The sequence below is a fragment of the Phascolarctos cinereus genome, unplaced genomic scaffold (genome assembly GCF_003287225.1).
Source record: "Phascolarctos cinereus isolate Bilbo 61053 unplaced genomic scaffold, phaCin_HiC Scaffold_3;HRSCAF=262, whole genome shotgun sequence".
NCBI lineage: Eukaryota > Metazoa > Chordata > Mammalia > Diprotodontia > Phascolarctidae > Phascolarctos > Phascolarctos cinereus.
Window position 1 is genome coordinate 162,616,428 of NW_027555736.1, and position 27,977 is coordinate 162,644,404.

A 27,977-nucleotide genomic window follows, 5' to 3' on the forward strand; every position below is an offset into this window, starting at 1 on the left:
ATTGGACTTCTCCATTATTTCTGCCATTCTGTAGGTTTTAAAACAGTATTCCCTGAAGGCAAGAAAGACAAGATGATCCTGGAAATGCTCAACCCAATGCATTACAATCTCACCAGCATGGTACCTGAGGCAATGCCAGCTGCTACTATGCCAATCCTCCTCCTCACCTGCTTTCTCCTCATGATTTGGAGTTATGAAGACACTTCCTCAATACCAGGTAAAATGGAGGTGAAAAGCATTTATTTTGTGGCTTAGCAGAAAATTTATTTGGGTTTTGGGGCAACAGAGATGGAGAAAATCTTGCACAATAGCATAAAGACAGAATAAAAGGCTACTAGCATGGTGTGAATCCTATAGCCAGGGTTCTACTAGTGAACTGTAGAATTGAAGTAGTCTTCTAGATAATCCAAGCCAAATTTTTTGTTTTTAAGTCAGTTGTCAGGTCACTTAAAATCCATCCAGCCCTTTAAAACCATCTAAATAAATGCCTCTGTTCTACACTTCACTTTCTTTCCTAAGGTACACTTGGCAAAAGTATCCTCTTAAACTGATGTTTGAAATGAGGTAGAATGAGGGGATGTTGGAAATTTAATTCCAATTCTTCTTCTTTTTTTTTTTAATGACAATTTTCATTTCATTCCGCTTTTTCTTAGCAGGTGAACTCTGGATAGCCTTCAGCAGCTCTTTCAACTTTCCCTCCTACTTTGCCTCCGACCTCCCTCCCTCTTTTCCTTCTATTCTTTCTCTCCTCTCCTCTTTCTCAAGAAGGTGGTCAGGCTTAGTGGTCAAGGCTGGATGGGCGCTGGGGTAGAGAAGGGAGAGAAGCAATTGTCTCCATTCCTTTCATTTCCCACCTTAAGTTCTGCTATAAATCACTACAATGAAATCCATAGGGAGACAAAACTAAAAAATTGAGACGATTATCCAGATTTTGCAAGTCACAAGCGCTACAAAGCTGTTGTTTTGGGGATTGCCCAGAAGATTTCCTGTGAGTATTTATGTCTTTAGTTTTTACCTAAAACTTCTCATGGCAGGACTCTTGAAATGTGTCAAATTTTGTCTGTAATTGTGGTTCATAAGCATGCTTATTAAGCTTTTGAAAGTCTGGTCTGCATAGCCGGAGATAACTAGGCAAGTTAGGGTAGAACCAAACGCCTAGCTTTGGCAGAGTAGCTAAATAATGATGGAATATTTTCCCCTGAATTATCGAAATAATTGCTTGCCTCTCCACTTGCCTCAGCCTGATGCTTTGGGCTAATTTAACAGCTGATTTTAGCAAGAGCACAATTTGATCAGTTGACATACAATTGATCATTAGAACGGGCAAAAAATCGTCATCAGCTTTCTGATATTTCTGTGAGACTATCAGTGAGTAAATTAAACCTCATTGGGATTATTAGTTTCAAAGTCTATAAATTCCTAGTTCTTTACTTGGTTTGCTGAATTAAACTATGGCTTTTGTTAGCTATATCTTTCTATTTTAAAATCATAGGTGATTTTTCTAAGTAAATATTAGGGCTATTTTGACACAATGCCAAATTTTAGGATGAAAAGTGAAAAATTTAGGATTTCAGTCATTTCTTTCCATATCTCCAGATGTTATCAAATTATGTAGATTAAAACATCCAGATATTTGAATGGATTTTTGTTTTAATCCAAATGTTTAGCACCATGTAGAAATGGCTTAAAAGGATTCCCTAAAGAGTAAATGTTTGGAAATCTTACCTCTTAGGACATATGCATAAATCTAATAAAAATGCCTTCAGAATTTGTTATTGTTCATGTTACAAAATAATTACCTCTATGAAAAACTAATGAAAACTGGTTGATCAGTTCTTTGTTAGAACTGTGTGGGATGGTTTAAATATAAAAGCTGGTTCCTGAGTTCAAAGATTTGTGCTATTATAAAAACAACCATATGTTGTTATCTTATTTTTAAATTCACATATGTATGTGCATGCACGCTCTGGTGTGTGTGTGTGTGTGTGTGTGTGTGTGTGTGTGTGTGTGTGTGTGTGTAATGATCATTTTGTTTTCTTGCTTTTTATCTGAAATAAAATGACAGCCATCTTCTTAAGGGGTGGAAGAGAGGCTGTCTTTGTGGCTTCTCTAATCTAGCCATCGTAAAACTAAGTATTGATAGTTATTTGGTGAACTAGAGAACTAGTTCAGATAATTTAGATCAAAGCTTATGTTGTCAAGATTGTGAGTCTGACAACCTGGATTCTAATCCCAGGTCTGCCACCAGCTGGCTGTCTGACCTTAGGGAGGGAACTTCACATCCCAGGACCTCCGTTTCCTCATTTGCTACTTGAAGGGGTAGGACTAGATGATCATCCAGCTTCAAAATTTTATGATTCTATGATTGTACATTTAATTCTATAAACCTCAAGTTCACTTGGGCTGGTGATGGAAAGGATGTTTCATAGCGCTCCCTTCCCAATAAATGTAATGTCATTGACAGTTTGAGATTAAAAGGAAGAAAATTTAAAAGGTTATTTTATAATAAAACCACAAAACTATCTCAAAATTTAAAAAAAAAACTTTTTACTACAACCAGTTAAATTCATATCACTCCTTTTCGTGCTTTGAAATGAACAGTATATGAAATTTTTCATCAGTGTGATGGATTAAGTGCCTTTGCAATTCTCTGGATGTGTTTGCATAAGCAATGTGAAGTGGGGAATCGAGTCAATTATTTGAATTAAAAACATCTGTTGGGGGTAGGAAATGGATCATTGGGCCCAGATGATCCAGATTGGCTGGCATTGATCAGGCATTGGATAATTGTTCAATTCTTTGGCCCACTTTGTTTAGCCTAAAGTTCTCCTTTCCCAATGAAGCAGTGTTTAAAAGTGAAATTACATGCTTTGATAGACATTATTATCATTACAAAGTTGTAGGACTCACATGATCTCTCAGTTCAGTAATCTGTAAAATGGTTACTCCAAAATGACCATTCAGTTTAACCTTGACTCAGTCGCTATTTTTTTTTACACAAAAGCCAGATTTGGAGCATTGTTAGACAATTAAAATGGTTTAGCTAGCTTTCTTTCACTAAAATTCCTGAATTTGTTACCTGAACAACTAATAAACAAAATTATACAAAATGAGAACTCAGTGTACCCCCAGTTCACTTAGGCTTTAGTAGGACTGATATTAAATTGAACTACTTCATCTATTTAATTATCGCTTATTTATGAAAGGAGAAAATTCTTCAAAGTAATACTACTTACATTAAATTAAATTAAATTATAATTGAAATAAATTTTCAAGGTAACTCAAGAATTTGCATTAGAATTCAGATGTAAAAGAATTTACATGATATGAAAATGGCATCTGGTTTTTAATGTGGGCTAAGATGGTAATTATATTTTGAATATTTTTTCTAGGTCCTGGCTACTGTATGGGAATTGGGCCCCTCCTTTCACATGGCAGATTCCTATGGATGGGAATAGGCAGTGCCTGTAACTATTACAACAAGATGTATGGTGAATTTATGAGAGTATGGATCGCTGGAGAGGAGACACTCATTATAAGCAAGTAAATATTTTTTAATCTTTTAAGAAATAACATTATAAAGTTTTAATTTGGGATTTTTATTTTGAATAATAGTTATTTCATTGTCTTAAGATGTTTTCTATTTTTGTGTAATTACAAGGAAGGTAAGGTACATAGCTGACCTGTTTACCTGATAAAATTGAATAGTACAGACAGACTGAATAATTTAGATTTTGCTCAAATAGAGACCTTTATAGGCAAAACATTGGAAAGTTGAATAGTTCTCTGACAAATCTTGACAGAGGATTAGTAGATTATATAATATCGATATTAATGAGGGTTTTAAAAGCCAATTTTAAAAGCTGAATTAACAGTATTATTGGATTATAACAAAGGCAAATCTGGCTGGTCCAGTTTGCTTGAGGGAAGATCTTAATGTATTTCCAGTTCTGTACTACTCTGTTCTATCAAATGGGCAGATCACCGAAAAACAAGCCAGTTGCATTTTACAGCCCAAGTTGCTTATGTGGAAAACGAGATTGTACATGGTCCAACTGATGGGTAGAAGAAAGCAATTTCTGAATAAATCTAGAAAAAATAAATTACTGAGAAAAAAAAAGTTTTGAGGGACTGAATTGTCCAAATTGCCTTTCTAACACTGGTCTAATTTTGGCTGTGATGTGACAGCCAAAATAAGTTAATGTGATTTTAGGCTACATTAAGAGAGGCACAGTGTTCTTCCTGACCCCAGAAAGCAGAGCAGGGAACAATAGAAGTTGCAGAAAGGTAGATTTAGGCTACCTATAAGGAAAAATTTCTTAACAATTGAAACTATCCAAAGTAGAATGGGCCTCTCTCTAGTAGATAAAGGGTCAAAGGATATGGACAATTTTCAAAAGGATTACAAACTATAAATGGACATATGAAAATATGTTCTAAGCCAGTAATAATGAGGGAAGGGGAAGTTTTTAAGACTCTGACGTTTCACTTCGTACCCTAGGAAGCAGCAAAAAACATGGGAAAAAGGTGACAGAATGGATAGAGCACCAGGGCCTGGAGTCAAGAAGACCTGAGTTCAAATTTGTCTTCAGACACTTACTAGTTGTGTGACAATGGGCAAATCACTTAGCTGTCTGCCTCAGTTTCCTCATCTGTAAAATGTTGTTGGTATTGAGAGAGCTGTGAAGTGGTCCAGCCTTTCTGGATTTCACTGTAGAATTAAACAAACAAAATATCTAAACTGTCCATACTCTTTGACTCACCGTACTCTTACTGGACATGTACACTCAAAGAAATCAAAGGCCAAAATGATTGACTATATACCAAAACATTCATAGCAGCATTCTTTGTGGTAGCAAAGAATTGGAAACAAAGTGGGTGACCAATGCTAGGGCATGGCTGAAAAGGCCATGGTGTATGAATGTAATTTAATATTATTGTGTAGTATGAAATTATGAATAAGGAATTTAGAGAAACATGAGAACATTTGTGTGTGTGTGTGTGTGTGAGACTATGGTGATGTACCTGGAAAGATCACTCAAAGGAAGATGATCCTGGATAACAGGAAAACCAAGGAAAGTTCTATAGAAGATAGAAATGAAATTGATTTCCTCCCTCGTGGGGGGTTGAGGAGGAAAGACTACCAGAGAAGAATATTATATTGCAGAATATTGTCAGACCTGATCTCTGCTATCAGATACTTTTGTTTAATTGTTTTTCTTTGTCTCAATGGAAGGTTCAATTTGAAGAGGTGGGCTGGTAAATGAATGTGATATGAAAACAAAAGTTAACATAGATGGAGAACTGAAAGGGATCTTAGACATCATCTACCCCAAGAGTTCTTTTTTAAAATTTTATTTCTATTTAATTTTTTTTAATATGTATTTTTAAAATTTTGGGTTACAAATTTTCTCCCCTCCTCCCTCCCCACCCACCCTCATTGAAAAGGCAAGCATGTCGATACAGGTTATAGATGTGTAGTCATGTACCCCAAGAGTTCTTAACTTGAGGTCTATGTATTTGTTTTTTAAATAGTTTGATAACTTTATTTCAATATAATTGGTTTCCTTTGTAATATATTTTATGTATTTTTGAAATTTCATGGCAGCTAAGTGGCCTGGTGAAGATCTGAGTTCAAGTTCATCCTCAAACACTTACTAGCTATCTGATTCTGGGCAAGTCATTTAACTGCTTCCTGCCTCAGTTTCTTCATCTATAAAATGGGGATAATAATAGACCTTACACCCCCATGGTTGTTGTGAGGATAAATGAGAGAATATTTGTAAAGCGCTTTGCAAACCTCAAAAGCACTATATAAATGCTAGCTATTGTTATTATTATGCATTTTAAAATATTATTCTGAAAAGGGTGATAGTCACTTAACATCTAAGTGTGACAGCAACTCTAAGACTGCCAGTTACAATGCAAATGTTTGATCCCCATTTTTAGAATTTCCTATGCCCATGAAATCATAGGTCTATTTAAAAAAATAAGTACCTTTGCAAATTGTCTTACTTCAGGTCAAGACTATAAATTAATAAATTGTTGTTTAAGTGTACTAAATAAGACCTTCACAGCTTAAAAGAATTACCAAATTACCTGGAATGTAGCTATATCTTTCTTGAACTAGTCATTTGGAGGACAATTGGGGAGGGGGTGGAATTAATATCCAGATATTTGAGCTTGGTCTACAAGTATTTGACTATTTGGATTATTTTCTTTTACATTCAGGTGGTATTATAGAGCTTCCAGAAATGCCTATTAGATAATGTTTATATGATTTAATGCAAATGGCCACCCTAAAGCACCCCAATGGCCAAAACATACTTTTGATTTTTGCCCCTTTTTTCTACTTTGGACAGAATTCTGGATAACAAGTTAAAACTAATTTTCCATCTGAACCACTTAATTTACGTTCATTTAGAAAGTCAGTATTTTGGCTACTTATGCAATCAGCTGTCTTAAGAATGCCCCCTTTGCTATTTGAAACGTTGGCTAGTAGATAAGGACATTTACTGTGGCCTGCTCAATCTCCTACCACTCACCATTTAGCCATTCTTGCCTGCCCAATGCCTTACCTGTCCCATCTGGGCTTCTGCCTGCCCTGAACCTTCTTTCCTCATCAAATAGGTGAAATGGTCCCATTAACTTCAGGGTTTCTGACCTGAGTTGATGATATCTACCAAGTTCTCAAGGGCTAGAGGACATATGAGTCTCAGTTTAAACGTGTGTGGGTTGAACCAACCCCAAGGGCCTTTCATAGGAGGAGGGTCTTTCTGAAAAGAAAGGCACCAGATTCTGAATTTAGACTTCCTGAGAGAGCTTCCAGACAGGTAACCCTGGCTATCATAGAATTACCTATGCTTCTGTATTACTCTGGAGAAGCTTTCTTCCTGGACTCAATTGATGAATTCAGTGAATTCAATCAAACTTTTAAGAAGATTTAGTTAAAAATAGAGTTGTGGGAGAAGAGTGGACCCTGGAAAGTAATAGCATAAAGTTCTCTGAGGAAAGCATTAGCCCAGCAGCAGATTCAAGATCAAGCATTTACTCTTTAAGTAGAGCTCTTCCTCTTCTAGGGTATTTATTGAAGTCGATTACTGTCCTTACAGAAAGACTTAAGGCAGGCTCAGAATTGGTTTTGGATGACCTTAAACAGACCAGGTTGATGTCATCATTTATTGCTAAGCGGATCTCCTTCCCAGTCATATTGGAAATGTATTGAGGCTATAAAGAAATGACTAATTCCACAGGCTTTGTATATTATAAGGGCAGTGAAGGGTGCTTGGGCAGGCGAGAACTTAGGGATTGCTCATGGCCTACTGGTGTGGAAATTCCCTCCACCAATGCAGATTGCAAATTGTCTATGACTCATTTAATTCAGTAATTTGATGGAGGCCCTGGAAGGTGAAGTGAAAAAGCAAGCATTTATTAAATGCCTACCCTCTGCCAAGTGTACAAACATTTTCTCACTTGTTCCTCATAACAACTCTGGGGGGAAAGCACTATTATTCCCATTTTACAGTTGAAAAATTGAGGCAGACAGAAGTCAAGTGACTTACCCAACAATACCCAGCTAGGAAGTGTGGAAGGTGAGATTTGAACTTAGGTCTTCCTGACTCCGGACCTAGTGCTCTAATCCCTCTACTACCTAGCTGGCTAAGATAGCTAGCCCTTATATAACACTTTAAGGTTTGCAAAGTGTTTTATAAATATTATCTTATTGTAGCCTCATAATAACCCTAGGAGATAAATGCTATTATCCCTATTTTACAAATGAGGAAAGTGAAGCAGACAGAGGTTAAGTGACTTGCCCAAGGTCACACAGTTTGTAACTATCTAAGGCTGGATTTGAACTCAGGTCTTCTGACTCCAGGCCTAGCAATCTATCTGCTGCTATACCTAGCTGCCTTGCCCAAGGTTACCCAACTAGTTATAATCAGAGGCACAATTTGAATCCAAGTCTTCCTGACTCCTGCTCTAACATTCTATCTATAATATCTTCATAACAATCAAATTGTCAGGTTATATAAAATCAATCAATTAACAAGTACTTATTAAGTTCCTACTCTGTGCCAGTCTCTGTGCAATGGTGATACAAAGTCAAAAGCAAAGCAGTTCCTGACCTCAGGGGGCTTATATTCTAACAGGGTAGACAACATGTTTGTATTTATATATGTACGTAGCTTATGGTAGGTACTTAATATTGTTTATTGACTGACTATGTATATACAGCATATACTAAGTATATATTGACCACGTATATACTGACCGTCTATAGTGCCCAGAGGAGAAAACACTAAAAGTTGGGGGAATATGAGAGGGCTCCTGGAGTAGGTAGCACTTAAGCCGAGTCTTGTAGGAAACAGAGATTCCAAGAGGGGGAGGTGAGGCAGAGGAGTGTTCCAGGCAAAGGCACAAAGCAGGAGACAGTGTTGTGTGGGTGGACCTGGGGGGTGGAGAGGGTTGGCCCATAGAGCTGGACCACAACACGTGATCCAACCATGTTAAATGCTTTCATTTCAAGAACTTTGTCCATGACTTTGTTAATTACTGGTCTTCTATTGAAAGAAGTTCGACATATGTATATGTATGTGTGCACCACAGAAACTGGTTATAAATAATAGATTTCCCTTTATATAATAATATACAATAAAAAAATAATGACATTCCCTGTAAGGAATCTCAGGGACCATCTACTTTCATCCCCTCGTTTACAGTTGAGGAAACCTAGGCCTGAGGGAGTTAAAGTGACTTGCCAAGGTCATACAGATGGTATACATTAGCGGTAGCATTCAAATCCATGCCTTCTGACTGGAGGCAGTGCACTATGGTTTTTGCCAGCTGCTTTAGTGGAAAGAGCATGAGACGTGAAGTTAGAAGAACTCAATTCAAATGTAGATTCCAGTGCTTACAGCCCACGTGATCTCAGACAAGCTCTTTCCCCAAACTGGGCTGCAGGTTTTTTTTAGCTGTAAAATAAGGTGACTGGACTACTAAGGTAGAGCTCCAGCTCTGAATGTGTGATCAACCCTACAATCTCTCTCTCTTTTTTGTCCTTGGTTTAGTTTCTGGCTCAGCATTTTTAAGATGTTAGCTCCCTCTATTGGACATTATTTTCAGGCAACAGCACAATTTACTGACTGAAGGAAACCTACAGAAAACAAACAAAAAAAATTATCAACAATTTTCTGACGGAGTTGCACCAAGCAATTTAGTTTAAACAAGTGCAAAAGAGACTTCAGTCAAAAAAAAAGGTTATGTATTCAGAAAGCATCCTAAAGTGTTCTTGCTGTGCTCTGCTCTATACCTTAACTTTTTGTTTGCATTTCAGATTTTTTTTTTTTGAGAGCAGGGAGTTCACCACCAAATATCTGTTATAATCACAAGAGATATTGGGGCAGGTACCAAGTAAACTTGGGGTCTCTGATCTCTGTGTTTTGAGGTGTCCAACCCCAGTATAGAGTGGCTTTTCCATCTGAGACAATAGTTTTATGCTATTTGTTACACTGTCTGCATTGAAGGAAGACCCTAGAATTAAACAGAAGAATTTTCTGTCATCTTTATTTGTTTGTTAAAGAGAGGGAAAAAAGAACTTTACAAAACTCTGCATTAGGTTATTTGGGATGAAGGCAGGAGAATATTATCTTTAACACTGAGTACTTTGATTCAAAGATGGAATCTTTTTTTTCTGAAAGATTTTTGGTTCATCAGTATTTAGACTTTAGGTTACCTGTGCCTTCAATTACTTGTTTTCCTTTATTTGCTTTGCTATTAGTTCAAATGTTTATTAAGTGAGACATTTCAGTGTGGTTGATTAAACAGAATGAAATTGTTAAGGCTTACACACATACTTAAATTGAGTCTTAGTAACTGTATAATTTGGGTTAAAAAACAACTCTCAGTTTACATTGTTAAACAAAAATGTGTCGATTTGTTTGATGAGGGCTGTCGAAAAGACATAAGTAATTACTGTATAGACATGATCTAATGTTATTTAGCCCACCTTAGCCACACTTTCTTTATCTGTAAAATGGCAATACCATCTACCTCATACAGTTGTGTTGAGGTTCAGACAAGCTAACACATGTAAAGTGTTTTGCAAATCTCCAAGCATTATATACATGCTAGCTATTATTATCAATATCATTATTATTAATTTTGAAACTGGTGTTGTCCTAAAGGTAATGAATGCTGTGATGAGGGGTTAACTGTATTCTTTAAATTCTGTTTGTTTCTGGGCAGCTAGGTGGTGCAGTGGATACAGCACCTGCCCTGGATTCAAGAGGACCTGAGTTCAAATGTGATCTCAGACACATAACACTTACTGGCTGTATGACCCTGGGCAAGTCACTTAACCCCATTGCTTAGCCAACAAAAACCAAAACAAAACAAAAAAATTCTGTTTGTTTCTAACAATGCCCAGACAGGATAAGTATCTCATGATTAAAAACTGTTCTCATCAAAACATTCAGTCTAGGTCTCTACAGCCAAAAGGATAATGGCAGACTGGAAAAAATAATCTATACGTGAGACGTTGCTGAGGAGTTAACTCCTAGGGCGTGTGGCAAACACACACACACCACACACACACACACACGCACACTATCTTTCACAATATATAAATCACTACCTCCATTCTTCACTTTGTTTTGGTCATGCAGAACTGACAATGCTCTAACTCCCTTTGCTGTATCTCCAGTCCAATGGAAGAACTGCCTGCTTTTTGCTGACACTGACCAATCTCTGGTGATTCTTCTGTAATCTTCCCCAGTGGAAGTTGGGGGAGTGGGCCAAAGACTGGGTCTACCAGTTTGTTTAGCCTGATTTGTGGCAGCTGTATCCTTGAGCACTCTGAGGATTTAGCCTTTGTCCTTGGTAGAGTTGTTAAGTATTGTAAGTGATTAATACATGTTTATTGATTGATTGATTCAGCCAGAGCAGAGCTGTTACGTGACAACAGATTAACTGACCTCTCCCCCCAGAACCTTCTCAATCAGTCAACAAACCAATAAGCATTTATTAGTGTTCTATGTTCTAGGCACTGTACTAAGTTACAGGCACGTAAATACAAAGAATGAAACAATTCTTGCTCTCAAGGAACTTACTTTTTAGAATACCTCTTGCCCACAGTAATTTATTTTCACTCTCAATTTCTTCGTCTTACAAGGGAGTCAATCTAAGCACTGCTAGTCGGTGAAAGCTAGTACTTTGGATTTGGAAAATAATGGGACCACAGTGGTCTGCATAAAAAAAAAATTGACCTGAATTATTGACTTTGCTCTGTTTTATTTTTATTTTAGTTTCCCTTGCTACAACAGAACATTCAAGTTCTCATTGCTGTATTGGACATGAGCACTATTATCATGAATCGCCTACTGCACTATAGGAGAATACTCTATGACCAATGGGTTGCATTGGAAATCTTGGTACCTTGTCCTTGTCCAGCATAGCTCATGAGATAGTTCCTCCAGATGTAATTATAGCTTAGCTTGTGAACCACCAGGCAGGGCAAGTTGCCAAGGAAACAGGAAAAATTCCTTAACAGGAAAAAATTCCTTCAATCTTGAGAGGCTGAAATATAATGGCTACCACTGCAACAATGGCAAAGGCCCCCTCTTTCCCTCTTCTTTCTCTCTACCTATCTTTATCATTCTTTAAAATCTATCTCAAAACTGAGCAGAAGAAACCAAACTTGACTAGAAACTATGGGTGGTGGTTGGTGGTATTAGGGGGACAGTTTTTGGTAGAAGACTAGGACAATGAGGTCTTAACCACACCGGTGTCTTCTCACTGTCTATTCCACTCTTACAGAAGAATAGATAGAGAATCTCCTGGGTTGTCTTAACAGGGATCTCCAAACTGTTTCCCCAGCTCTCTTCATCTCTTTACGCTTCTCTAGCATCATAAAACATTTTCCTGGTATCTTCTGAAAACACTAACTGAATCTTCACTATCAATCAAAAGCATTTATTAAGAGCCTGCTATGATCCAGGCACTGTGTTAGCTGCTGGGTATACAGATACAAAAAAATGAAACAATTCTTACTTTCATGACTCTTCTCTCAGAGGGAGATAATATGTACACATATAACTATTTACCAAATAAATGCATGGTAATTAAATACAGAGTACTTAGGGAGAGAGGTCACTGGAAGCTGGAAAGGATCAGGAAGGTCTCTGTGGAGAAGGTGGTATTTGAGCTACGCCTTTAAGGAAGGACAGGAATCCGTGATGTGGAGGTAAGGAAGGAATTCATTCCAATATAGGTTACAGACAGTGCAAGGTCTTGGAGATGGGAAATAGAATGCTGTATCTGAGGAAGAGAGAGAGCTAATTTGGCTGGGCCATAAAATACAGGAAGGAAGTAATGTATAATAAGTCTGAAAAGATGTGTCGGGGCTGGGCTGTGAAGTGCCAAACAGAGGAGTTTAAATTTTATCTCTGAGGCAATAGGAAGCCACTGGAGTTTATTGAGTAGGGGAGTAGCATGGTCAGAGTTGGGCTTAAGGAAAATCACTTTGACAGCTGTGTAAAAGATGGAAAGTATATGTATGAATCAGTTTCTATTTGTAAGATTATTCCTATTTGTGAAAGAGCATTTCCTAATAATAAAAATTTTCTATATTTTCTTCTATCTTCTCAGGTCTTCAAGTATGTTCCATATAATGAAACATAGTCACTATATTTCTAGATTTGGAAGCAAACTTGGGTTACAGTGCATTGGAATGCATGAAAATGGTGTCATATTTAATAACAACCCAGATCTCTGGAAAGTTATTCGACCTTTCTTTACAAAAGGTAATCAAGTTATTCTGGGCTTACATCCTTACTTTCTTTTTTCCCCTCTGTCTGTGAATTTTGATAATAACTCAATCCTGTTATTTTGTGGACTGAGGTGCCAATCTGAATTTTAGTCTTCCCTTTGGATGAGAACGGCTCCCTCATGAGACAGAAGAAGAGAACGTCTCTGCATGTTTGGTTAGTTTAATCTAGAATTGTTTGTCCCTAAAAAGTTTTCTCTATCCAATGCCAAACAACAGGCTTGATTGAACTGATCAGATATTTTGAAAGTGATATATTCACGGATGACAGATCATAGAGTTAATAGAGCTAAGAGACATTATAGGTAATAAAATCTAACTTTCTCATATTACGTATGACAAAACTGAGAAGCAAATTGGTTAAGAGATATGTCCTTTCTTGGTTCAAATCCTGCTTCTGAGACGTCTTGGTTGCTGTGGTTCTAGACACTGATCCTCTCAATGTCCCAGGCAAATGTCTAAGACTATAAGTTATAAAGGTGTTCCTGTGCCCTGGGAGGGGAAATTCCTTACCAAGAGCTCACAATATCTGTGAAATCACACTGTCCCTTCCTTGCAAAAACCTCAACCGTGGCGCAGAGTCAGCACCTGAGCCCAGGCCTAGGAACTCCCAATCCAGAGCTCATGCCACTGGGCCACATGAGGTTTCAGAGTAAACTGAGATGTTCTGAGTGTACATTACTAACCTTTGAGGTAAATATTGAAGAAGATAGGTATGCTTTGGTATAACTCATTCTTCAATGCCTCTGTCCATTGTTCTAGATGGACCATGGATCTGGGCTTGTATGGTTATTTTCACATTCAGATGTTGTATAGGTGTAATTGGAGTGTACTGTGCCAAAAAGCTAACTAAAACTATATAGCAGATGAGACCCCATTTGCATGGCTTCTAGAATAGGAGAAAAGTACACAAGTGTCAGACAAGCCCTCACCCAGATGTTCATCCACATGGCTATTGAATTGTAAAACTACTACAGCTATCCTGAAGACAGCCCTGCCTTCTCACAGACCTGACACATGTTGGGGAAAATTAATCTGCGGTGGCTAAGTAAATGCACAGACTATGGGGGGAAAGGGCATATTTCCTGTACTTTCCTTATGAGTACTTATGATAATTACCCCCTCCCCCTGTATCAGGATCATCCAAGTCAAAAAGGAACAAAGGATCATAGACTTAGAGCTGTAAGGGCTATTAGAAGTTGCCTAGTCCAATGCCTTCATGTTCAGGATGAGGAAACTGAGGCCCAGAAAATTTAAGTGGTTTGCCTGAAGTCATATCTATAATAAGTGATAGCTGGGATTTTCAAACCCAAGTCTCTGATTCCAAATTCAATGCTCTTTACTCAGACTTATTAAGAGCAGTTAGCCTTCACCAACAACTTTCCTGGCACTAAAGAGGTAATAGGATTTTCTTAATTATCAGGCTCCCTTTGACATTTCTTCCTTCTCTACAAGTAGAATCCTAAGAGATGCATAGACTGTAACTAGTCCACAAAACTGGACCCCACCTAACTGTCTGTGAGATCAAGTGAATTCACATTGCCTATTGAAATTAAACTGATGCATTGGTGTTTTTAAGTGATCGCCAAGGGTTAGCTGAATTTCTTGGTGAAACTATCTTTCATCCCCCAAGGCAACAGTTTCATGTTTATTCTCTGCCCCAGCAGAACATTCATTTGTGGCAGTTTGGTGAACTATGAGCTGTCTGGCTACATCTCCTGAAGTGATAGTGAAGTGAAGCTGAAGAAGTTCAGCAATTCAGAAAACTGGGCTAACATTCTTGCTTCTGAGGAATTTTTCCCTTGGAATATCCTAGACTCTGGATATGTATCTACATTGATAGAATGCACCATTTCCTTGCTCCACTCTGAACTTCCTTTTGTCTGTGTATCTAGCCTTTTGGAGCAAATGTTAAGCATTCCCCTTAAAGCCATGTCTGCCTTTGTGAGACAAAAGTTTGTCTTATACAGTATTTCAATCTCTTTAACACACAGGCAAAAACCCAGAGTGTTAGATGTGCTCAAGCCATTGAGTAACTGGGAGTCTTTAGTTCTACTTCTGGACTGTGGACTTCACCTTAATGAATTATTTTGATTTTAATCCTGGTTTACTGACTGTTTTATATATATATATATGTGCTTTTTAGCTTTGTCTGGGCCAGGCCTTGTGCGCATGGTGGCTGTTTGTGTTAACTCAACTATAATTCATCTGGACAAACTGGAGGATGTCACCAATGAATTGGGTTATGTCAATGTGCTGAACCTCATGAGACGCATTATGTTGGATACCTCCAATGTCCTCTTCTTGGGGATCCCTCTGGATGGTACTGAAAATCTTGTTCTTGTCATGTTATACTTTGTCCTTTTATTGATGAGAGAGCCAGCCAGATTCTTCCCTTTGCAAGGAGAAAGGAGAGATAGGAGAAGACACCTGTACTCATGTTCTGTTTATGAATTTGCCCTTGACTATATATTTAACTAATCTTATGGGTTTTATTTTTCCGAGTGTGTATGTTTTGCTTCCCATATGACTGTGAGTTCTTTTAGGATAGGAACTATGTCTTCTATTTATTTTATATTTCTATTCAGGTCTGGAATATTGCTCTGCATGTAGTAGAAGTTCAATTCGTGTAGTTAACAAAATGCTACTATTTTAGCCGAAGGCTAAAAACAAAAAAATGAGTTCAGTTTGTTAGTTGAAACAGCCTGCTGCCAACCAAGGTGAACTCTTATATACCTCCAACCATTATTTTGGAGTTGTATATGTGGAAATACCTACTCCCCATCCTCCTCTAAAGTATAGAAAAACTATATTTTTATGATATGAAACGGAGAGTAGCTTACATTTATATAGCAAATGACATTTTAGCAAAACCAAAAAACCTGCAGCAATCAGGTTGCAATTATAGAAGCAGGGGCCAGAATGATGAGGATGATAATCTCACTGTGCTCTGCCCTTTTGTACCACATGCAAACCATTGTGTCCAGTGTATGACATCACATTTTAGAAAGGATATTGAGAAGCCAGAGCACGTGCATACATACAAGTCGCCAAAATGGTATGGAGGTTCAAGCCTCTCTCACAAGAGGATCATTTGAAGGAACTGGGGATGTTGAGCTTGGGAGCGAGAAGAAAGGGAAGAGAAAGGATGATCATTATTTTAAAAGATTTGAAGAGTTCTAACATAGAAAAGGAATTATACTTGCTCTGCTTTGCACCAGAGGTCAGATCTAGAACCAATGAAATTTACAGGGAAGCAGATTCCAACTAAATATGACTAAAAGCTTCTTAGTAATTAGAGCTGATCCTGTATGGAAAGAGCTGTCTCAGATTCCCTCTCACTGGAGACCTTCAGAGCAGAGCCAGATGGCTACCTGCTAACCATGTTCCAGAAGGGATTGTCCTGGCCTAGATGACTGTCCAACTGTGAGAGTCTGAATTCTATATGCCACTCTCCCATCCAAACCTCCCTTTGCCTATGCTATATAGAAATTACCTAATTCAGAATAGCCTTAGATCTCATAAGTATCTGATAATTAATTCAGATAAAAGCTCCATTTTGTAGAGGATATTTAAAAGGAAATGAAGCATTGTCAGTTATCTCATGAATGTAGGAAGCCTAAATAATGCCAGACAGATTATTTACATTCCCTTGCCTTCTCAGGTGATTCACCAAATAATCAATTCCACATTTCAGTCTGTGTTGATGAGGCCTGGTGTAATTTGAGAAAAATATGGTTTTTCTCCACATGCTCTTGTGTAATTTGGGCTGTGCAGATCTGGCTACCTTGTGGTTGTGTTTACCCAAAAGCATCAAGTGAAGTGAGGATTTTGCAGTTCTATAACAGCAAAAGGAATAGTGGTTCTTTGCTCTTCCTATTCTTAGGTACCATTCCTGGGACCTTGCCTCCTACAACTACTGATTTCCACTCTTCTCCTAGAGAATAGCATGGGTTTGAATTGTGTGGCCATGGAGGCTTGTCCTATGGTATGTGTGAGGCTCTGGCCTGTGTCAACAAAACCCAGAATGGAGGAGCTGAGAATTACCTAGCTCATTTGGCCAATGCAGAGACGTAGATAGGCGAACTGAATAATTGAAAGCCTGAATCATGCCGTGTTTCTCACTTGGCTAAAACTCCCATTGAAATTGATATTGTTTTGCCCAACAGAGAACCACAGATAGCTAAGAGCCTACTATTTGGGACTGTTTGGGGAATATGCTCTGTTCAAAGTAGCCTTCTTTGACTCACGTATAAACTGGTTTCTCGTTCTTATTTTCAGAAAATGCCATTGTGATCAAAATACAGAGCTATTTTGATGCTTGGCAAGCTCTCCTTCTGAAACCAGACATCTTCTTTAAAATATCTTGGCTATACAAGAAGTATGAAAAGTCTGTGTAAGTAACACTAACTTTGCAAATTTGAGAGGTTAGATTTCTTCCCTTCTAACTTTGCTTTGTTTGCCTTTCCAATAAGTTTTCTCTTATAAATGGCACATTTGCGAGCTATGTTATGAGTAGGTTATGTCATTTTATCCACCTTAGATCAGAGCACAACGCCAAGGACAAATGTTCCTGATGGGTGTTTTTGATGTAGAACTATTTCTGTGATTTGTGTGCTCTGGAGTTTGGGGCTGGAACACTGTTGTTTTGCTGGACAGAAAGGTTGTCTCATCCCATTTCTATCATTTAATAATAACCTTTTTTTTCCTCTAAAGCAAGGTTCATAACCTTTTTTGTCATGGACTCCTTTTGCAGTCTGCTGAAGCCTATGGATCCCTTGCCAGAATAAAAAATAAAATACATAGGATTAAAAAGGAAACCAATTATATTGAAATAAAGTCATCAAAATATAAAAAAAAAACCCAAATCATAAACATCCCAATATGTAGGGGCCTACAACCCCTGTGCTCCACTACCCCTTTTTTAACTCTCAAAAATGGAGCCACTGAGTCAGGGTACTTCAGAATTAATTTTCATTAATCCAACTTATAGGGATTTGTAATATTCTTTAAGGCTGAAATAGTTCAAGTTAAAAGAAAATTATTGAAATTAGAAACAAAACTGTGTGGCTCTTTAGCTATGAAGGGAATATTGTATGTGTGTTTTGGTATCTTTTGTCAGGACTTGAAAATATCAATAAATAGAACATATACAGTTAGCAGTTTTGATCACTTACACTGGCCTGGCCCATTGGGAAGTTGAGCAGTTACAAATCACAGGCTATCTGAGCATACTCTGATGAGAGAAAAAGTGCGAACTCATGATTAATTGAAAATTGAAGGTTGAAGGAACATATAGGTAGGAAGGAAGCAAGCAAATATTGTTGTACCTTACTACGTGTCAGGCACTGTGCTAAGTACTTCACAAATGTTATCTCATTTGTCTCTCACAACAACCCTGTAAGGTAGGTGCTGTCATTATTCCCATTTTACAGATGAGGAAACTGAGGCAAGCAGAGGTTAAATGACTTACCCAGGGTCACACAGCTAGTAGGCTGGTTTTGAACTCAGGTTTTCCTGATTCTAGGCATAGCACTCTATCCATTGTGCCTCCTAGGTGCCTCATATAGAGATAAACCAAAATGGTATATGAGAAAAATAATTACTGTTTTGTTTTGGGAGGATTTACATTTTAATATGGAATCTTTATTGGCATGGGATTTACAGTATTCCCAACAAAAGAATGTGATAGCTATATTAGGAGAAATTGAGAAGCTGCCTGTTTTCTCCATTTTACTCCCAATTTCATGTGGGAAATCAACAATATTCCATTATCAGACCAAAGGAACCCACAAGCCTACAAAATGTCTTCTTAATTTTTTTACTGTTTCATGCCCTTCATTAGGAATAATATGTAACTATTCCTATATGCAGTATTCTCTTCAGCAGAATATATACGAACATTGGAGCAATAAAGAAAAGATGAGTATGACTCCTTTAAAAGGATGACATGCAATTTTATGAAACATTCCATATTCTTAAGTTCATAATAAAAAAGAAAATTCCTAAATTAAAAAAAGGTCTCTTAGATATGTAAAGAAAAACAGAGATAGATGCAGACACACAGAATCTTTCTCCTGAGCTCCAGTCTTGAATCACTAGTTTCCTATTAAACATTTCAAACTAGATGTCCTATAAGCATCTTAAACTCTACATGTCCAAAGCAGAACTCATTATCTGTTCTCCCCCTTCCCCCCTAGTCTGTATATCTTCCTAACTTCCCCCTTTTTGTCAGGAGCACTACTCTCCTTCTAGTCCCCTAAGCTCTCAACCTTGTTGTATTGTCCTTGACTTTTCACTGTAACTCATCACATGTATCCAGACAGTTGCCAAATCTTATCTTTTCTGATTCTATAACATCTCCTACAAATGACCTCCTCTCCACTCACATGGTGCTCCAGTTCAAGTTCCAAAAACCTCTTGTTGACTATTATGGTAGCCTCCTAATTGTTCTATTCGCCTCAGTCCTCTCCCCACCCCATTCTATACTCCATTCAGCTGCCAAAGTGATTTCCCTAAAGTGCAGGTTGGACCATGTTGCTTTCCTAATTAATCTTCTCTATTTGCACCCTATTACCTCTAGGATCAAATGTTAACTACTTTGCTCCTTCACAATATGGTCCCATCCTACCCTTTTAGCCATATTATGTCTGCATTAGTCTTCTTCACAAACATTGCAGTCCGCCCAGATTGCAGTGGCCTTCTTTACTGCTTCTCAGTCATAGAACTCCATGACCTTTTCCAGGCCTTTGTACTGGTTATCCTACCTGAAATGTCCCTTCTCTCCTTTGCCTCCTCAAATCCCTAACTTCCTTCAAGGCGCAGCACGAGGGCTACTTTCTAACTGAAGTCTTTCCTGATCACCCCAAATGCTAATGCCTTCCAAAAAATAACTTGTATATTTTGTACTTATCACATTTATGTATGTGTTATCTCTCCTCAGTAGATTACAAAACCCTTGAAGGCAAGACTTTTGTCTTTCTATCCCCAACACCTGATTTATAAGTATGATTTACCCAAAGATGGTACATCCTGAAGGTAGATAGACAGATCCAGAAAGGATCCAGAAAGGATATTACATATAATTTAGTGCAACATATGCATTTTACAGATGACAAAACTAAGGCCAAGAGAAGTTACAGGACCTACCCAAAGAGATATATTTATTTCATTAGTGGCAAAAATAAGACTAGTACTTAGGTCTCTTAAATCTTGATCTACTCCTCATTCTACTATATCACCATGCATATATACATATACAGACACACGTGTGTACATGTATAGCATATATAATGTATGTCCATATATACACACATAAATATGTATGTATTGTATATGTATATGTCGCAGCTAGAGGCTCAGTGGATAGAGTGCTGGGCCTGGAGTCAGGAAGACTTGAGTTTAAATATGGCCTCCAATACTTAGTAGCCATGTGACCCTGGGCAAGACACTTGACCTCTATTTGCTTTAGTCTCCTGGAGAAGGAAAGGACAAACCACTCTAGCATCTTTGCCTAGAAAATCCCATTGTCAGCAGAGGCCATGGGGTCACAAAGAGTGGGACACAATTGAACAACAACAATGAATCTCTGACTCTAGGGTCAGTGTTTTTGAGAAGGAAGTGGATATTGTGCTGGTCCAGGAGTCAGGAAGACTCATCTTCCTGAGTTTAAATCTGGCCTCAGACACTTACTGGTTGTGTGATCCTGGAAGAGTCACTTAACCCTGTTTGCCTCAGTTTCCTCATCTGTAAAATAAGCTGGAGAAGGAAATGGCAAACCACTCCAGTATCTTTGCCAAGAAAATCCCAAATGGGGTCACAAAGAGTCAGACAGGATTGAAAAATGACTGAACAACAACAAATTATGTATGTGTGTATTTCTAAACCTCTGTTATCAGTAATTTCATCATTATGAGTACTCACTCCTCCAACATAGACCCAACCCCCCCATGGACTACTACTAGAGAGCCTTCAGGAGTGGCCGTGGATGAAAAATTAGTCACCCACCATCTAATCTGGTGAAGAGTCTTTCTGAATTCAGCTAAGGTGCTGTTCTTATAATAGATATACAGTCTGTCACCTGGCCTTCACTTTAAACCTTTCCAAAATGTGCTCCACTAGTGTAGCCATTGAGAATCCAGAGCCACTTCCATATACAGCATATATGCAAGTATATGTATTTGTAGGATCTGTGTTGGTGGGAGGAAGAGATGTAGCTATACACACATGAATAGACTTATATGAACATTATATTTGCCTGTCCTGTATATATGTATATTTATATAGTGTACATATGTGTTGTATATAAGTATTTATATACACATAATATACACATGTATATTATGCACATCTGCATATACATACCCATATACATCAGTAGCCTCTTGTTGCTCTAGGCCAGAAGTGTTTCAGCTTAGTGGGTAAAACACTCCCAAGAAAATCTGAAACCAGATTACAATGGGAAATACAATGGCTCATTTCTATTCTAGTTTGATAGCGCTGCTTTAGGGAATTCTCTAAGACTATATGTATGCAAATATATAAACTTACATACATGTTATATATGTATGTGTATGTCAGCTTCATGAGTGATAGATCATAGTAGTCATATACATATGTACAAACATATATGTGTTAATATTCAGGGTGTCTCAAAAGTCTTAGTGAAGTTTTAAGCTATTAAAGTTCCACTAAGACATTTGGGACACTTTGTATATAGCTTTAGCATATAAAAGTGTCAATTGACCCTGACTCACTGTTGTGAAATACAAAATATATGGAATTCAAATATACTTATAAAATTTCAGTTTCATTTATTTATTGGCACAAATGGTTTTAATCAAGATTGAACACCTTATTTAAACAAATGGCAGATATGTTGCCTAGAACTGAGATGAACGAGGGTAGATTAATTTTGTTTATTTTTATTTCAGCAAGGATTTGAAGGATGCCCTAGAAATTTTAATAGAGGAAAAAAGACACAGACTTTCCACAGATGATAAACTGGAAGATTGTATGGATTTTGCTTCACAATTGATTTTTGCCCAGGTACAGTCAACAGTTTAGCATAGAAACAGGCTTTTATGCTTGTTTGTATTACTTGTGTCTACTTAGTCAAAGTGAAATGATGGGTAGAATAGTTATCCTACAAGTTCATTAGAGGAAAGCTGATGATCTACATAAAATTCAAGCTAAAGTAGTTTTTTCCTCAATGGATTGTTTTTTAGTCTAAATTATCCAGGTAACTATATGAGCCCTATATTTTGGTAAACAATAACCTTAAGATGATGACTAATTTTCTTTGTAGAATATATATGTGGATAGAGAAATATATGTCTATATATGTATAAACACATATGTTTGAATATGTACATATATATGCACATATATCCCTAAACAAGCAGATAGTTATGAACATTAGATGTGGTCTTATTGGAAGTTCTTAACCATATACTAGTGTCTTCTCAAATCAAATTTAAAAATGCATTGTCTCTTAGCTGGTACAAGTCACTATGCTTCTATAATAAAGTCATGAAGGCACACCTAGTGCAAATTTGACTTAAACCCATTCAATAACTGGGCTGAAAAATTCTTTGGTTGGTTCTTCAGAATATCTTTTTCTAAGCAAATATTGGTCTCAATTAACAGTTTGGATAATTTTCACTACTGCAGTCTAATGGCTATATGACAGAATTTGGCTCTATTGGCTAGGGAAAAAATGAAAATCTGATTGTCTATTAAGTTAACCAGCAAGGTTTAATGGCAAGATGAAGGTGTGAAAACCTGTCATAGAGAAGTAGGGTTTCAATGGTGGTCATGAGAATGTTTAAAATAAGACATTGTTGAAATTTTGTCCCATCATCAGCATCTGTGAGTGCATAGCTCTCCTCTGAGGATATGTAATACTATATCTTGGACTGACTTGGCTTTGGGGATAAGAAGTTACTTGTGGACAGAACAAAACTGGGGAGCATGCTCCAGAAACCAAGTAAATATAGAGCATTAAGGACCATAATCCTGTTTCCTCCGACCTAATCTCCGTTGGCCAAACTCTTTTTTAGGGCTCTACCTAACATTCAGAGTCCCAAATATTTAACAGAGACTTGGGGCATCCATGCTGGCTGGAGGGTCCATTCTATAATTCCCTCAATCTTCATTAAATATGTACTAACTAGATCAGTACTTTCATAATAGTTTGTCCCACTAGGGGCTTGTGAGGCTAGAATTAGCCATATCTGAGATCAACATAAAAGCCAAAGCATTCGTAATGAGATCTAAATATATAGGTAGAGCCGTATTTTTAGTATTATCCTGGGAAGAGAGAGGAGAGGAGTTTGGTTAAAGAAAGATTAAAAGAGAAGGGTGACAATTTAAAGAAGTATCTTTTATGGAATAATAGAAGTCTATCTACTAAGAAAAAACTGAGTTCAAGCTTTTTATTTCTTTTAAATATTTATTTCTTTTAAAATTTTGGAGATGAAGGAACTTTTGATTTGGACTGACATCCAAGGTTATGAAGCTGTAGCTAGCTATACAATGCCTCAAAAACTGGTCGAAAAGTGAACATTTCATTTAACCAGCTGTGTCTTCTTCCCTATGCCAAACATTTGATTGGACTGCTTCACATCGAATTGGCTGGTGATGTGAATTGGCCCAACTGACTGAATACAATCTGACACCAGACTAGATGTATGATAAATCCATAGAGGGCAAACTTTCCTAGTTTTTGCATGAGTGTGTGCCTGTGTGTGTGCCTGTGAGTGTGACTGCATGCATGTGTGTGTGTGTGTGTGTGGGTGCATGCGTGGAATATGTTTAACAGGATCATAAATCTAGAGGGGGAGGGGCCTCAGAGGCTATCTAGACCAATACCTTCATTTTACAGATGAAGAAACTGAGACCTAGAGAGGTTAGGTGACTTGATTTAGGTTATCACACAGGTAATAATGCAATAGAAGCAAGGTCAGAACTCAAGTAGTTTATCTCTAGAACCACTGTGTTTTTCACTCATATTAGACGTCCAAAAATGTTGCATTCAGTAGTCTGGTTACCTTCTAGTTACCCATAAAAGCCAAGCTTTGGGGTATACAACAATTGTTAACTACAGCCCTGTTCCCAACCACTGTCAAGACATGTTTTGTACTGGGAGCTTAAAAGCCTTCAGAGAAAAGTCCCATACCCTCTGGGCCTGGTCACCTTGGCAATGCTATACATCCTCACTTTATTCCATGCAATAGAATGTCCCTATCCCCCGCTGTGAGCACCTGTGTACACTCGGGTGTGCACATGCACACACACACACACACACACACACACACACACACACACACACATACCCCTTACATTTCAGAATTGAAGATATGATTATGTTATTACCATACCAAACAAAAGAAAGCCAAACCCTTAAGGTAGACATTCAGATATCTAAATAACACCAAGTAGTCAGGTATTTGGAAGTAATGGGCTGGGTGGCTGAATTTTTCGGTTTGCATCTAAATCTTCAGCTTCCTGTGGATATTTATTACTATTTAATTACAATGAAAATATGGATTTCCTTGTTTTTTAAACCATTCCCAAATACTTCACAGATTCTTGTTCTGAATATTAAACCTCACTTTACTTTCCTCAGCACTTTGATTTTTACTGTCATTTTTTTTAAACCTCTTTGCATTTTCCAGGGGCGTGGAGACTTGACAGGTGAGAATGTGAACCAATGCATTCTGGAAATGTTGATCGCTGCCCCTGACACTCTGTCTGTCACTGTGTACTTCATGCTACTGTTGATTGCAAAGCATCCAAAGGTTGAAGAAGCAGTAATGAATGAAATCCAGACAGTTATTGGTAAGGACTATAAGAAAAAAGCCTCAGTTAAATCAGTGGTGCTCCAAAACAGTTTGGTCAGAGAGTTCCCTTCTTATGGCTGAAAAACTTGAAGTTAAACACAAAATTTAAATGACTTGTCCAGAGAGCAAAATAATAAAACGATCTTTTTGCCACTTGACGATTAAACCATTTAGGGTTTATCTCAGGATACTGAAACTTAAGTTTTTTTCACCAGGTAGAATAAAATTATGTGAATACTAAAAAGCACCCATATTGGCATTACCAACTGTAAAGTGGGTGGCATGTAAAACCATGAAGGCCAAATGTCCACAAGATTTAAGAATAAGATAGGCACCTGTATCTTTGATGGTTTACATTCTTCTAATGGAGCCAAGTGGCCCCTGGAATCTAGGTTTTAGATACAATGCATTGGTAATACAAACTTTTAAAATTATTCAACGAAACCCTTCAAAAACTGATCTTTGTAACTGTGATAGCTCAAGTGCCTATATTATAATGAAGATAACATTAACTTCCTTTATTCTTTTTGTAATATTCCTACAGGTGAGAGAGACATTAAGTTTGGTGATGTGCAAAAATTAAAAGTGGTTGAAAGTTTCATTTATGAGAGCCTGAGATACCAACCTGTTGTGGACTTGGTCATGCGCAAGGCTTTGCAAGATGATGTGATTGATGGTTATCCAGTGAAAAGGGGAACTAACATTATCTTGAATATTGGAAGGATGCATAGACTTGAGTTTTTCCCCAAACCGAATGAATTTACTCTTGAAAACTTTGCAAAGAATGTAAGATATCTGTCTTGGGCATTTAAGAAATTAAACTATACCTCTCCTTTAAGTGTAAAATTGAAAAAAAATTAAAATGCTGAATATTCTGAGTAGATATTTTTACACCAAACAAAAGTCACCCTTTTTGACTCCCACTTTCCTCACAAGAAATGCACATTTTCCCTTCTTTGGAGTAGAGTCTAATTTGCCCTATTCTTACAGCCCACCCCAAACCAGCAAACTTTTCATACATTAGGGAAGGGAAGGGGGAATAGGGGAGTGAGGAAGAGGAAGAGAACAAGAATTTGTTAAGCCCCTGCTATATGTCAGATATATGTTGAGTACTTTACACATATCTCATTTGATCCTCACACAAATCCTGGGAGGTAGGTACTATTATTATCCCTATTTTACAGTTGAAGAAACTGAGACAGACAAAAGTTAAGTGACTTGCCCAAGGTCACACAGCTAGTAAATATCCGAGACCTGGTTTGAACTCAGTTCTTCCTGATGCCAGGCCCAGTGCTCTCTACCATGGTACCACCTAGGCAATGTGGTACTATGTAAAGAGAATTGGGGTGAATGAAAGAGACCTTGGTTTATATCTTAGCCCTGTTGCTTATTAATAACCCCTAACCCACCCCCATGACTCTGGACAAGTCATTTAGCTTCTCTGAGGCTCAGTTTCATTTTCTGTAAAAGTGAGATTAAACTAGATCTGAGGTGTCAAATTCATTGCCCTGAGAAGCTCCTAAGTGTTGCTGGAATCAGATTAAAAAGGTAATTGGGAAACATTTAACAAAATAAATAAAAATACAATATGACATAGATAATCTGTTTCTATTTGAGTTTGACACCATTAGACTGAGATGACCTCAAAGGTCCCTTCTAGCTCTCTATATGATCCTCTGATGTATGAGTACAAATGGTTAAACAGTAAAAAATTCCAATCAATGTGTTGTTCTGTTTATACTATGTCAAACAAGTGTTTTGACTATCTTTTTATCAAGAATTAATTGACTGACTCCACTTACTAGGTGTATGACTAGTCATTAAACCTCTCCAGATCTTAGTTTCTTGCCTCTTTTGTAAAATGAAACTGATGTAGTAGATAATATTCAAGTTCCAATGTAGGCCAAAAATCCAATGATTCTATGAATTAAATGATTATTTTGGTATTATGCAGAAATAATTAGATCTTAGTAAAAATAAGGCATATGACTAAATATAGACTTATGTGTTCATTTGTGTCCAATGGGACAAAAAGTTTTGGGCCATTTGATTCATCATGAGGATGGCCCTAGGAGTAGCAGGTTCTTCTTATGTAAATAAATCGTGCTGTTTGGTAAAGGCCAAATTTTTTCATCCCATCTAAATTTATTTGCATAGATACTGATTCAGTTATTTCATGTTTCAGGCAAAAGAATGGCCTTAACTCAAGTTATTTAGGCAATGAGATTACTTATACCTCGTATGTAGAATATAGACTTTGCCAATATACCATCCATCCAGATAATCAAAGTAAAAACATTTGGGGTTTGAATTAATTGGATTCTGTTTTATGAACAATTGATTTCTAAACAATCCCAATCATCTGGATAAAAAAAATGAGGAAAATCAGTTATTTCCAAATATTTCAAGGCTTGGCATCATGTAGATCAAAATTCTACATATTTGATATTTCAAAAATTATCCAGCAGTCTTGTGTCTCATCGAAATATTTTCTGTCTTAGTGATTTGGAAATTGGTAGTGGATCTGAGACATCTTCCATCTTGTTGCTATAAACTTGCCATATTTGTTAACATTAGTTGTTAGGAAACTGTCTATGCTGTTTTACTTTAAAATATATTCATTTGAAAAAAATGCAGGAGCCATCCAATATTGAAACTGTATTAGATAAATCAAACTGAACTGGAAAAACTTTTTCAGCTTGATTCATTGTAATTAATCTACTAGAAAAGAACTATATGGTTAGATGAGCAGAACCCTGACTCAGTGGTCTTGACACTTACTTGCTTGCTGTTAAGATAACCCTTAACAAATCAGACCAACCCAATTTTTTTAGTGTTAGATAAATGCCATTTGCCTTTCACATACTTGTCTAATTGTCTGTTTGTTCTCACAGGTTCCTCATCGTTATTTTCAACCATTTGGTTTTGGCCCCCGTGGTTGTGCAGGAAAATATATTGCCATGGTAATGATGAAAGTCATCCTTGTTACAGTTCTGAGGAGGTTCCACGTGCAGACATTGACAGGATGTTGTCTTGAACGCATTCAGAAAAAAAATGACTTGTCTTTGCATCCAGATGAGACTAGGGACTTTCTGGAAATGATTTTTATTCCAAGAAATTCAGAAAAATGCCAAGAATAATAAAGATGATTATTCAGCATCTTCTTGAAAACATTCCTCATCTGTAGTTCATCTGACAAACATCCACCCTTCCCAGGTAGTATCATTCTTATGATGAATATTTAGCTGCCTATAATGTTTTGCAGGCCCAGGACTTACAGATTGTTAGCAAACTGGAATTCTGTCATCTTC

At 37.3% G+C, this 27,977-nt stretch overlaps 1 protein-coding gene and 1 non-coding gene across 2 annotated transcripts; both read left to right on the forward strand.

Annotated features, from left to right (window-relative positions):
* On the forward strand, window positions 1-27,977 carry CYP19A1 (cytochrome P450 family 19 subfamily A member 1). Its single transcript, XM_020985835.2, has 9 exons — window positions 1-217; window positions 3,393-3,543; window positions 12,646-12,800; window positions 14,970-15,146; window positions 17,105-17,219; window positions 21,757-21,871; window positions 24,502-24,664; window positions 25,211-25,452; window positions 27,561-27,977. The coding sequence occupies exons 1-9, from the start codon at window positions 73-75 to the stop codon at window positions 27,804-27,806; spliced, it is 1,509 nt and encodes a 502-aa protein (XP_020841494.2). The 5' UTR covers window positions 1-72; the 3' UTR covers window positions 27,807-27,977.
* Window positions 18,699-18,803, forward strand: LOC144456471 (U6 spliceosomal RNA). The gene has a single exon (XR_013485559.1). It is a non-coding gene; the product is annotated as a U6 spliceosomal RNA (small nuclear RNA).

Excerpts from the sequence above, each read along its gene's own strand:
- CYP19A1 (XM_020985835.2), top strand. The coding sequence starts at position 73 with ATGATCCTGGAAATGCTCAACCCAATGCATTACAATCTCACCAGCATG. Across the intron at positions 3,544-12,645 it reads GAGACACTCATTATAAGCAA|GTCTTCAAGTATGTTCCATA; the intron begins GTAAATATTTTT and ends CTATCTTCTCAG. Across the intron at positions 12,801-14,969 it reads TCGACCTTTCTTTACAAAAG|CTTTGTCTGGGCCAGGCCTT; the intron begins GTAATCAAGTTA and ends TGTGCTTTTTAG.